Source organism: Idiotropiscis lumnitzeri, chromosome 1 (genome assembly GCF_059441095.1).
Source record: "Idiotropiscis lumnitzeri isolate Australia: NSW breed Sydney's pygmy pipehorse chromosome 1, RoL_Ilum_1.0, whole genome shotgun sequence".
NCBI lineage: Eukaryota > Metazoa > Chordata > Actinopteri > Syngnathiformes > Syngnathidae > Idiotropiscis > Idiotropiscis lumnitzeri.
Window position 1 is genome coordinate 45,342,738 of NC_142391.1, and position 13,259 is coordinate 45,355,996.

The window sequence follows — 13,259 nt, forward strand, 5'->3', positions numbered from 1 at the left end:
GTGTTTTTAATCCTGCAAATAAGGATGCCACTACAGCGAGGTCCGATACTGTCGGCTTTATTGACAGACGCTCAACCCCACACTGAACTGCGTAGCGCCCGCCCATTGTCCCAGCTCAGGCCAATGGACCATACCACACCATAAAGGGGGTGTCTGGGTTAAACCATCACCACCCGGTACATACACACAGATCACACCACAATCAGAAGTGCGGCTCGTCCTGTACAAAACATCTGCCACCTATGCATTTCACACAGCCTGCCCTGACCTTTTATTGAACATTGAATTAAAGCACAGTCAGTAAATATCTTTATTGCATTAAACTGAATACATGTAACTTGTAGTCAATCGTATAAAATCTTTTATAGTCAAATGTATAAAATCCTTTAATATGTAGCAAAAAGGACCAAACAAAAACTGACAGAGGCAGATACACAAAATATAAATTTATTTAACCAAGGGAGCACATCAGACATGAATAAGAAAAACTACACTAATGAAACAAGCTGCGGAATGCAGACTAAACTAACTCAGGTGAATAGGTGAAATAAGAGAGGAGCTAGCCCCCGAAAACAGAGCTAACCAACGATCTACTATGCAAAGATAAACAAAGCTCAAACAAAACAAAAACTCAGCCGCTCAGGAACACTAATAAAGCAAGACGAGAACTAACCTACACAAGGATAGTAAAACCGAGAATAACGAGAGCCTGGAACTACTTACGTGGAATAATTCTGAGACTAAACTGGAATGTCACAAGGTACAAAATGCATGCTAGCAAATAATAATAATAATAATAATATTCCCTTTATTAGTCCCACAATGGGGAAATTCAAGATTCGAACCCAGGCCTCCTGGGGAGACTGGGTCCTGAACGCGGCGCCTGAGACCACTCGGCCATCCAAATGGCAACAAGAGACAATATTCCAGCAACTAGCTCCTCTGTTTCCAGCGCTTAAGAACCCAACTAATGGTGATGACTCTAACTATCCCGATAACTGAAAGAAAAAATAGACAGATCTGAGAACAAGCTGGATCACAACAATACACTAGCCATGAGTGTTGTATTTTTTCACCATTTAGAAGTTCTCGATGTGTATGAAAAATGACGAAAACCTCTGTTTGAGGGTGATTTTGGAAAGTCAAACTCTTTGTTGATCTGGAGAGGCCCTCTCTGCACCAAATCTGTTCATACTTGAACAGAGAGTGTAGTTGGCCATACAGTGAGATCAATTGGATTTGAAGAAGGTGGAATCAGCATCGGGCGTGGGTTCGATCCCGGCTCCGGCCATCCTGTGTGGAGTTTGCATGTTCTCCCCGTGCTTGCGTGGGTTTCCTCCGGGTACTCCGGTTTCCTCCCACATTCCAAAAACATGCATGGCAGGCCGATTGAACACTCTAAATTGCCCTTAGGTGTGAGTGTGAGCGCGGATGGTTGTTCGTCTCTGTGTGCCCTGCAATTGGCTGGCAACCAGTTCAGGGTGTCCCCCGCCTACTGCCCGAATAGCTGGGATAGGCTCCAGCACCCCCGCGACCCTAGTGAGGAGAAGCGGTACAGAAGATGGATGGATGGTTATATTTTAACTTACCAGCAACATCAACACTTTCCTTTTCAGCAGATGATGGGTTTACATGAGTTTCTTCTGCAGTCAAAATAGTCTATTCTTCTTCTTCTTTGTCTTCTTCTTCTTGTAATATAATCAATGATATAGCTAATAAGACAACTAGGGCAGCTTGGGTTTCTATTAGTGCAAAAAGGGGTTAACCATACTTTTATCAATTGCTTTACAAGATATTACTGCAAGCATTACCAGAGATTGCTTCTTCAGTTATGTCAAGAACATCTTGGGATGTGAATGGCACTCCAATTCCAATGCTCAAGTACTTTTCAATAGCTCCTGCAGCCGAACATGCAAGGCATAAGTCTGCATTGCTATCAATAATTATCAAGTGTGAAGGGCTTTAACGTATTTAATAACAATCTGCTTAACTTAGTATTTATTATTTCAATTTACTATGCAGCAATTACATATTTGAGGTATGGAAAGCCATCCATCTATTATCTGTACCGCTTCTCCTCACTCGGGTCGCGGGGGTGTTGGAGCCTATCAAAGCTGTCTTCAGGCAGTTGGTAGGGTACACCCTGAACTGGTTGCGAGCCAATCGCAGGGCACATATACCAACCCGCACTCACAAACAAGCCTAGGGAAAATTTAGAGCATCCAATCAACCTGCCATGTATGTCTTTGGAATGTGGAAATATAAACAATAAATACATAAGTAAAAAACACGAACATGGCCAAGAAAGCCTAATGCAAGATCTAACATCCATCCATGGATCTTCTCCTCACTAGGGTCGCGGGGGTACTGGAGCCTATCCCAGCTTTCTTCGGGCAGTAGGCGGGGGACACCCTGAACTGGTTGCCAGCCAATTGCAGGGCACTCAGAGACAAACAACCATCCGCACTCACACTCATACCTAGGGGCAATTTAGAGTGTTCAATCAACCTGCCATGCATGATTTGGAATGTGGGAGGAATTCCACACAAGCACGGGAAGAACATGCAAACTCCACACAGGATGGCCGGAACCGGGATCGAACCCACGCCCGATGCTGTCTCTCACTGTGAGGCCATTGTGCTAACCAGTCGGCCACCGTGCCGCCCCAAGATCTAACATTGAGTGCAAAATGAAAAGGAATCAAGGATTTGAAGACACATTTTTATCCTTTAGCTTTTGACTCAACATGAGACTGTCCCTGTTCTGCTGTTCTTCTGGTCTTCTGGTCTCTAATGTATATGTGTTTTAATTTGTATTCTAATTTCCTGCTAATTTATATTACACCATATGGAAAGCACTTTACTATAGCTCTAGCTGTTGTGAAATGCGCAATATAAATAAAGTTGTATTGTATTATTGTATTGTATTTGGGGGAAATTAATAAATAAGCAAAATTACAATAATTAGGAAGTTTGTTTTTGCTACATTAAGAAGAAACTAGCTCTTGGGACATGGAATGTCACCTTTCTGGCGGGGAAGGAGCCTGACCTGGTGTGCCAGGCAGAGAAATTCCAACTAGATATAATCTGGCTGACCTCCACACACAGCTTGGGCTCTAGTACCAGTCCTCTTGAGAGGGGTTGGACACTCTTCCACTCTGAAGTTACCCAAGGTGAGAGACGCCGAGCAAGTGCGGGCATACTTATTGCCCCCCAGCTTGGCGCCTGTACATTGGGGTTAACCCCGGTGGACGAGAGAGTAGCCTCCCTCCGCCTCAAGGTGGGGGGATGAGTACTGACTGTTGTTTGTGCTTATGCACCAAACAGCAGTTCAGAGTACCAACCCTTTTTGGAGTCTTTGGAGGGTGTGCTGGAGAGCGCTCCCCCTGGAGAGTCCCTCATTCTGCTGGGGGACTTCAATCCTCACGTGGGTAATGACAGTGAGACCTGGAAGGACGTGATTGGGAGGAATGCCCCCCCCAATCTGAACCCGAGCGGTGTTCTGTTACTGGACCTCTGTGCTCGTCATGGACTGTCCATAACGAACACCATGTTCAAACATAACCGCAGTTCGATGATCGACTTTGTAGTCGTGTCATTGGATTTGCGGCCGCATGTTTTGGACACTCGGGTGAAGAGAGGGGTGGAGCTGTCAACTGATCACCACCTGGTGGTGAGTTGGCTCCGATGGTGGGGGAAGATGCCGGTCCGACCTGGCAGACCCAAACGTATTGTGAGGGTCTGCTGGGAACGCTTGGCGGAATCCCCTGTCAGAAAGAGTTTCAACTCCCACCTCCGGCAGAACTTTGCCCACGTACCGGGGGAGGCGGGGGACATTGAGTCTGAGTGGACCATGTTTCGTGCCTCCATTGTTGAGGCAGCCGATCGAAGCTCTGGACATAAGGTGGTCGGTGCCTACCGTGGCGGCAACCCCCGAGCCCGCTGGTGGACACCGGCGATAAGGGATGCTGTCAGGCTGAAGAAGGAGTCCTATCGGGCCTTTCTGGCCAGTGGGAGTCCGGAGGCAGCTGACAGGTACCGACTGGCCAAGCGGAATACGGCTTCGGTGGTTGCCGAAGCAAAAACACGGGCGTGGGAGGAGTTAGGTGAGGCCATGTAAAACGACTTTCAGACGGCTTCGAAGAAATTCTGGTCCACCATCCAACGTCTCAGGAGAGGCAAGCAGTGCCCCATTAACACTCTTTATAGTGTAGATGGGGTGCTGCTGACCTCGACTCGGGACGTTGTGAGTCAGTAGGGAGAATACTTCGAAGACCTCCTCAATTCTACCGACACGCCTTCCATTGAGGAAGCAGAGCCTGAAGACTCCGTGGTAGACTCACCTATCTCTGGGCTGAAAGTAACCGAGGTGGTTAACAAGCTCCTCGGTGGCAAGGCCCCGGGGGTGAATGAGATTCGTCCGGAGTTCCTAAAGGCTCTGGATGTTGTGGGGCTGTCATGGTTGACACGCCTCTACAAAATTGCATGGACATCGGGGACAGTGCCTCTGGATTGGCAGACCGGGGTGGTGGTCCCCCTATTTAAGAAGGGGAACCGGAGGGTGTGTTCCAATTATAGAGGAATCACACTCCTCAGCCTCCCTGGTCAGGTCTACTCAGGGGTACTCGAGAGGAGTGTCCGTCGGGAGGTTGAATCTCAGATCCTGGAGGAGCAGTGGACCCGCTCTACAATCTCTATAGGGTCCTTGCGGGTGCATGGGAGTTCGCCCAACCAGTCTACATGTGTTTTGTGGACTTGGAGAAGGCTGTCAGGTTTACCAATTTGACATATAGTGTTCATAGGCTAAAAGAAGAGAGGCACTCAGCTCAGGTGGAGACAGAAAGGATAACAAAGTTTATTTGGCAACTTCATCTCCCCTCCGTTCCCCGATGGTTTTTCCACATTCCCTTTTAGAGGGTCGGGAAATCAGATTACACTCAAAGGTGGTACAGTTCGTCTACTCAAAGCTGGTTCAGTCCGGTTTAACATGGGCGCGCCGTCGTGGGTCGCAGCAGACTTTGACGTCAACTTCTTCTATCAGGATTCAGCACGATGCTGTTTGCGTCATCCTCACTTCTGAAGAAGCACCGCCGCCCTGCCAACTGCAGGCACCTCCCTGCAGCAGCGGTGTCCTCCTGTATCTCCACTCAAACTGCAAACACTCAAGCATAGTCCACTCTACTAAATAGCAACATGTTATATGCACTACGTATTAAAATAAAGCTGTGTCACGGCAAATGTATAATAACCTCTTAATATTATTCTAACATTCCCCCCAGTTTATTCTACATTTGCCCCAAAAATTATCATCAATGGAACGTCCAAAGATTTAATTCCATTGAATCACTAGCTTGATAGCAAATGTAAACCCCTCTATTTTTCTTTGTTTAACTTTAATGTATTTGAGCGTTTTGGATTAACAAATAGGATCTCCCAGGTAAATTCAGTCGTCGTCATCGACTTGGTCATCAGTGTCTCCTCCATCACCAGCACCTCTGTAATTAATCAAAAGATATATTTCCTGTAATTTGGAATTTATTGGAGCGAGAGCTGTTGAGATAAGTCGGACAAGCAAAGCGCGAATGCAGGGAATACAACAACATCCACACAGTACAAGGATTGAGGTGAACATTGTTATCGAAATCATTACAGAAAATACCATATTTTTATATTTACCAAATGTTTTGTTCCACCACTCATCCCATGCAGATGTAGTCACACCAGAGCGTTCCTTCATCTTACGGTTCTGGGTGCGCAAGCCTGCAATGGCTCTTGCGAGGGACCCTTCCGGAGAAGTGTTGTTAGGAATGAATGTACAACATTGGTCCCCAAACATGGCCCAAACCCCTCTCCTCTCTGCCAACAGCATGTCAAGTCAAGTCAAGTCAATTTTATTTGTATAGCCCTTAATCACAGACAGTCTCAAAGGGCTTTACATAGCCACAATCGACATCCCCGATCTTAACCCCCAGGAGGGCAAGGAAAAACTCACAAAACCTCATTAGGGGAAAAGTGAGAAACCTTGAGAAGGGACCACAGATGGGGGAATCCCCCTTCCAGGATGACCAGGCTGCAATGGATGCCAACTGGGCAACATTTGACACATACAATGATGCTATGCAATAATAGATGAGATAATATAAGAGTCAATTGAATGAAGTGCTGCAGGAAGATGACTTCAGTGGAGTGGGTCCTCATCCAGGGCCGTAATATCCATGGCAGCATATCCGAAGATGAGCCTTCGATCTTGTACCAGTCAGTTGGTGTAAATTCAGTACAGCCACTTCCAAGTGAATCGCCATCACCTAATTCGGGGAATTGGGAACAGAAAAGAAAGAACAGAAATAGCAAACAGGCCAACAAGTAGTTCAATGAAGTGCTGAAATATAAGGAAATCAGAAAAGGCGCTGCATGAAGATGACTTCGGCAGAGCAGGTCCCTTCCCGATTCGTCAGTGCCGTAATCTTCAAAGCATGTCCCCATCACCTAATTCCCAAGCAGGGGAAGGAGGGGGCAGAAAAGAGAAGAACCGGCAGTAAACAGGCCAACAAATAATTAAATTAGATGCATGTCCACCGAGACGCGGTTTTGAAATGTGATGTTGCTGCCAATTGTTCTTTAATAGCTATAAATCCCTCTTCAGTAAAGTTCCCCAATCTTTGCACGTTGTAGTGTATGTAATTTATTCGATTAACATTCAAATTCGGTGTTATCCAAAGAAGAATGGATTTGAACCCCGCTGCGACTTGATTTACCAACTTATACTCATCTGGTACGCCCATTCGTTGGCCAATTGCATCCAAATAGGTCACATCACCATCCCTCCAGGAAGCACTTCGTCTTTTCCAGGAGTAATAATAGGGGGATTCGTGGGCTTCAACTGCTCTTTGAATGTCCCCTGCTGTGGATGGAAAAATAGACACTGGTAAGAGAAGTGACATCAATGCACAAGTTCCAACTGCGTCCTTTAATGAATCAAATAACTTATTAACCCCGCACCACCACCACACGTCACTGTGTGGCAGTAGTGTACCTGCTTGGAGCACAGTTGTCTTACACCACGCTGTTGGTAAGCTTCCCACTCTATTTTGCGTTCCTGTGAGATTCACACAAGTAAAGTTAGCTACTGCTACATCAGTAGAGAAGATCTTATCTTTCGTTGCCTTAGTCGCAGGGTACACAACATTCCAAGCAATGCAGTCCGCATTAGGTGTTAATTTCGTCATTACTTCTAAAAGACATGTCGATGGAAGAGCTGCTGGAATTACTCGTAGCAATGGTCTCGGACCCATGCATGAAACACAGCTAGAATTTGCAGTTTTAGCAGCTGATTCCATTAATAGTAGCCAATTATTTCCTAATTGGGTAACTCCCGTAACAGCTAAAAAGTGATCATCTACAGAAAGTTTTCCTTTTAATTTTAGCACCATTTTAGATTATTTATCGAAATTTCATTCTTTAAATTTTCTGTAGGGGTAGCCTCGATGGGATTCTTTAAAACAGTAGATACACAAATTACAATAGTATGATAAGGAACTACCCCTTGAGAATATGGGCTTAAATCTAATTCTTCGCATGGATTATTGTCGCATCCCCAATTTGTCGAGTTAATAGTTAACTGAAACCGTACCGCTACGTGTGTTAATGAAACTTTTTTCCACAGGGTTTTTGCACATTTTTCAGTAGTCCAATCAGACCAATCTTGTCCGGTTTCTGCTACTAGTCCATCCCATCTTCTAGTTCTCGCAGTTAAGTACCATGTATGCAGACGTCCATAACTTTGTGCATTATACGCATGTCGTCCTACTTTGAAAACGGATGTTTCACTCCCATTGCACCTGCTCCTTCCACTTCTGCTGCTCCTAGGCAAGGTTTGGGTGACGCGGCGCCACAGCAGACTGGCTGTCCGTAGCAGGGCGGTCAACGAGGTCGTGATTGCGGTAACAGAGGTAGGGGTGGTTTTAGACAGGGGTTGTGAGTGGGGTGTGCTCTTGCTGCGGGGTGTGGGGTCACTGGGTGATGAGCTGTCCATACCAAGCCACTTTCTGGAATCTGCCATCCTCTGGTCCGGTGCCATACCTGTCGCAAAGAGCTCCACCAGCGCAGGGGGCGCCACCGTTACCCACTCCCAACGCACTCATGACACCAACCCGCTGGTATCCCATTCCATGACAAGAGGCCACGGAGCTTCAGCGTTCGAGGATTGGCAGGTCCCTGCATTCCGGACAAGTTTTCGATGGTGCTGGATACTGGGGCGAGATATTCCATGTGCTGTGAGCTCCTTCCGCATCTTCCAGTGAGCAACAACACTATCCTCCTTTTTGACTATCGAGATTGCCTGAGTCACTGCCATTGACTGAACGAACACTGGAATTCGAGTGGCATTTTCAGATGGGACTGAACTTGACTATGCACATCCGTCGGAGGGAGCATATGTCGTGCTCTCTTCCTTCCCAGTGGCGGAACTGAATGACACATCTGAGGGCAGCTCAGAAACCTGGTTCTCCATCCTCCCGCGGTGGGTATGTCCTGTTCCTGCTCCTGTCTGAGTGGTGTAGCAACGTCCACCCATTAAATTCACCAATTGACACATTACATTGTACATGTTATCACACACATGATTTGGTTTATCAAGATACATTCATCCAAATTTAATCAGGACTAAATCTTAAATTAGGATTGTATATTTGTTATGTCTACTGGCGTTGCCTCGCATGTGTGCATATTTCAAAACCCACTACAAATTCTTCGGTTTTGGGAACTTCACTAAATTTCAAAATTTCCCGAGAAGGGTCATTCAGAAGAAGAGGTAATTCTGTGTGTGTGTCTCGGCTAGAGGAGTTGTGGACCCAGGGCCCGACTGATTTGGAGCTCGGCTCCACAGCTCCGCGATTGTTTTTACTGTCTCTACACCCTTCCCCAGTTGAAAGAATCAGAGTTGGCACGGCCTGGAGGAGGAGGGTGGCATTCGGGAGACAATAGGAGGTGAAGACTGTGTCATGATCCGTGTTTTGTCATGCCACGTGTCTTTGTGTTTTGTTTGTTTATGTTCTCAGCTGGCCCGTGGGCGTGCCTCCCGGCATTCTCGTCATGCCATGTTTTCACGGCCGGAGAGACACGCCCACCGGCCACACAGCTGTGTCACGTTAGCCATGATTATTCAGTGTATTTAAGCCTCCGACGCTGACCCCTCAGCGTCGGATTATTCCTTCCTCATTGCTCTCGCCACGTCTGTGTTGATCCCTCGTTTCCTTGATTCTCGTGTTATGACCTTTGTTACGCCCATTGACTACATCTCGTGCCCTGTACTTGTCGGATTCCTTTGCTCGTTCCCAATTGACTCCCCTTGCTCTTCTGCGGCAAGCGATTTCCGTTCTTGTTCTTTTCCCTTGCGTTGCAAGCGTTTTTCGTTATTGTTAATGTTTTCCTCCTGGAGTGGACTTTCCCTCCAGCGCTTTATGTTGGACTTTGTCGGCTCCGCGCCCGTTTGTAATGTAAGTACCATTGTGCTAATAAACATTCTGTGAAGCACTGCATCTCCTGTGTCCGCGGTTAAAGGGTCCCTTCCACACTGCTTTTCCAGCCACGGGTGGAAAAGCAGCCCCTTACAGACTGCAGCTGGCTTGGAGCTGTCTATGTCTTGGAGAGCACCTATTCTTCCCATAAAAAATGGTTTCATTTGGTATCTGCGTTGTTATAATTTTGGGATTTTTTTATTTTTTATTTTTATCATAAATGGTTACTATTTCATTTGGGTTGCTTTAAAAATTTGTCAAAAAACTGTCAAAATTGGAGCGTTAGCTCGGGGCTTAATTTGTAATCCCTAAACACAGTTAGATATTTGAACTCAGTGAACTAAATTTTATTTAATGCAGGAATGATTTGCCCATGTTGCGAAGCCAAATTCTAATATTGTGCTATATTAGCTGGATATCATGAGGACATTATTGCGAACCAACACTGCTGGATTGTGGTGATTATCGGCAAAACTAAATTTATACGTTGGAGAATTGTTTCTGGGGGCAATGCCTGTGAGGATGCCACGGTCTAGATTATATTCGAAGAAAGCTTTTACAACAGTCTGGGAATTGAAATAGATATATTTGGTGGGTTTACGTTAATTACAATATATTATTCAAGTGACTGATACAAGCTTCACAAACAAGTTGAAAAGGGTGATTGAGTACAATTAATTATGGTATTATTGCGATTATTTCGTTAAGGCACTAGTTAATTTGTTACCTTTTGTTGGCTAATATAACTGTTTGGGAACGACCCCACTAGGGGGTGGGGTCGACAGGGGATCATAGTATATTTCTTGCCGCATGTTTTTTTTGTGGTCACAGGTTGCTTTCCCGTGCAGACGTCTGGTTGTGGTGTGGTGGAAAATTTCTATACGACAGGCTGCCGACCAATACCTCTGGCAGGTGTGCCCTGGTGACTTTAATTATGCCGGTGAGTGTGACACCTGCAGATTTGGACCAGTTAAGTTGGGATCAATTCAATCAAGTCATCCCGATATCCGGTTTGGATAGACAAAAAAGAGGCCTGAAGATTTGGTTACAACAGGGGGGCCCCCACTTACATTGATGCAATATGCGTGCCAAGAGGGGTCCCGGACGAATACAAATTGACAGACCAAATCGCATCAGGGTTTGAAAGCATTTTTGTTTGGGGTCACCCAAACAAAAATGTGGATCGGATAAATTATGTTCATTATAACGTTCAGAGATTGAGTAATTTTACTAAAGCTTTAGAGGCGGTACATGAACAATTGTCAAAAACGTCATTAATGGCGTTTCATAGGATTGCTCTAGATAGGTTATTGGCTGAAAAACAAGGAGTGTGCAGGATATTTCGGGATCAAAGTTGTAGTTTCACCCCAAACAACACTGCATGGCACGGCAACAACATGGGCGTCTCACCCAAGGCATTGGAAGGTTTGCAAACTTTGAACAAAAAGATGAAAGAACATTCAGGTGTAGATTCGGAAATGTGGTCAGGATGGTTGAATGTCTTTGGAAAGGCCTGATTAGCTCTATATTAATCTCAGTGGCAGTATTTACAGCTATTATGGTGCTTTGCGGATGTTGTTGTAAACCTTGTATCAGATCGCTTACAGTTAAAACCCTCGAGCGCACCTTGGGCCCGCTGCCACCTGGTGGCCAATACATGATGATCCCCGTGTCGGACCCACAGCCGGTTCCTATGGCAGTGTGTGCATAGGGTGCAGCGGAGTAAGTGGTAATGGCCTCAGTTGTCTGAGGTCATGAGAGGGAATAAACTTTTATATATCATTCTACGTTTTTATTTTTTACTGTTTTTATTATTTTTCTATTCTTATTTTAAATAAACTTTTATATATCATTATATAACATTCTACGTTTTTATTTTTTACTGTTTTTATTATTTTTCTATTCTTATTTTTGTGGGGGTGATGGCCTCAGTTGAGGGATTAAAGGATTTTATACATTTGACTATAAAGGACTATAAAGGGGGGGGGGCGTCTTCTGTTGGGTACAGAGACGCGCAGAGCTGTAATGAGAGGAACCGAGTCCCAGACTTTGTACTAGACTGCTGTTAGGAATAAATCCGCTCCCGTGTGAAATCGCCGGCTTCCTGGTCATTTCTCTCTCAAAACGAGCGCGCGTAATTGTTGGATGAATGTAAGTCGTGATGGTTAATGGAGTCAGATAATAGTTAAAATTCCAACATCCCTTATTTCTCCAGAATTCATAGATAAAAAAGATAATGAAAACTAATTTCAGTTTCCTGATAAAAAAAAATACACAAACTGAGCATGTGAGTGTAATTGGGCCATCTTGGCTGGACAAATACTTTAATTTATATAGGAACTATTTGCCATGACACGTGCTACATGGACCCCTGTCTTGAGGGCGCAGTCCTACAGACTTGGAATTGAAGTGCCTTTTTCTCCGTGACCCGCGGAATTCCCGAAAAAGTCTGTATCTAACTATACTGTGAGAACCATCAACAATGCAATGAAAGCAAAGCCCATAATTTAAACTAATCTCTGTCAGTCACAATTCATGATACTCTGAATGGTAGATGCAAAAAGTGAAATTCACACTTTGATGTGTTCTTATTACTCCATACAGAGATCCTATCACAAAACATGCACTGATAAGTGATTTCAGGGAAAGTCTAATACACGTACACTTCAATGAGGACCGCAGAGTATAATGTGGGTATTGGGATTGAGCAAAAGGGATTTCGCTAAAAGAATGGAAGTGGTCAGTAAGTAACAGTGGCAACATAAAATGGCTTCCTTCTGGCTTCTGTCGAGAGGGGCCGATTGATAGTCCGTCCATATAACGTTGCATTCGCAGAATGTGGGAAGTTTAACTTTTCCGACTGCCGCCTTGGGAAAGTGCACGAGAGCGCCCCCTTGAACTGGGAGGCCGGCTTGCCAAATCTGAAAAGACCGTGAAATACAATTTACAATTTACAAGATCATAAACGTATATTTATCGAAATTTATTTATTATTACATTAATTTATTTGTTCAAAATAGCCTCATGTAACCTGACGTGATTTGTATTGACTGCGGGAAGATATGTCGTTATCTCCCTGCATTACGTTAATTTTTATTTTTTGTAGTATTTGTATTAAGTTCATTTTGTCTTCTTCTTCTTATTTATATAGGTAATGAAACGACCTAAAACGATATTGTCTGTTATAAATGAATCAGTCAAAATATAAATTACGTTAATTGGTGAAATTAATTAAATGCTTTGAAGATATGATATTCCTTTATTTACACAAATGAATGAAATGGTAGCTTGCTGGTGGTCGAAATGTGTTGTGATGAACCTGAACAAGAAACAGTTTATCGGTATCAGTTTACATTCGCCTCGAATGCTTTGAGGTCGGAACTGTGATCATGCAAGTGACAATATTTCTGATTTCCCACCTCCATCGAATGCATCAGAGATCGGTGGCATGTGTCGTGCCAAAGTACTTACCCCCTGAAAAAATCTGTCCCCCCTGGTAACTTTGCCTAGGAAGAAGGGATCCTGCTCAAATTTGCCACACATACTCAAAATGATCCAATAAGTACACAGAATAAGTCACTTGATGGTTGGGGTTTACATTTTTGTGATTGGAGATGGGGGGTACCTATTCTGGCAGGTGCTGCCAGAATCAGTATCCCCTGGTAACTTTCCTACTGCGTAAGTGGTCAAGTGAATGCACCTCGAGTCCGACGCAGAACGCGAGTGACTTTATTTTTTTATTTTA

General features: G+C 44.7%; 1 protein-coding gene and 1 pseudogene across 1 annotated transcript; both read right to left on the reverse strand.

The window, feature by feature from the left end:
* Positions 1-1,724: 1,724 nt before the first annotated feature.
* On the reverse strand, positions 1,725-4,716 carry LOC148344793 (uncharacterized; annotated as a pseudogene).
* A 591-nt stretch (positions 4,717-5,307) lies between these two features.
* On the reverse strand, positions 5,308-7,429 carry LOC148344794 (uncharacterized). The gene is made up of 2 exons (XM_088303041.1): positions 6,755-7,429; positions 5,308-6,485 (listed from the first exon to the last, which is right to left on the reverse strand). The coding sequence occupies exons 1-2, from the start codon at positions 7,427-7,429 to the stop codon at positions 5,988-5,990; spliced, it is 1,173 nt and encodes a 390-aa protein (XP_088159167.1). The 3' UTR covers positions 5,308-5,987.
* Between the last annotated feature and the right edge of the window lie 5,830 nt (positions 7,430-13,259).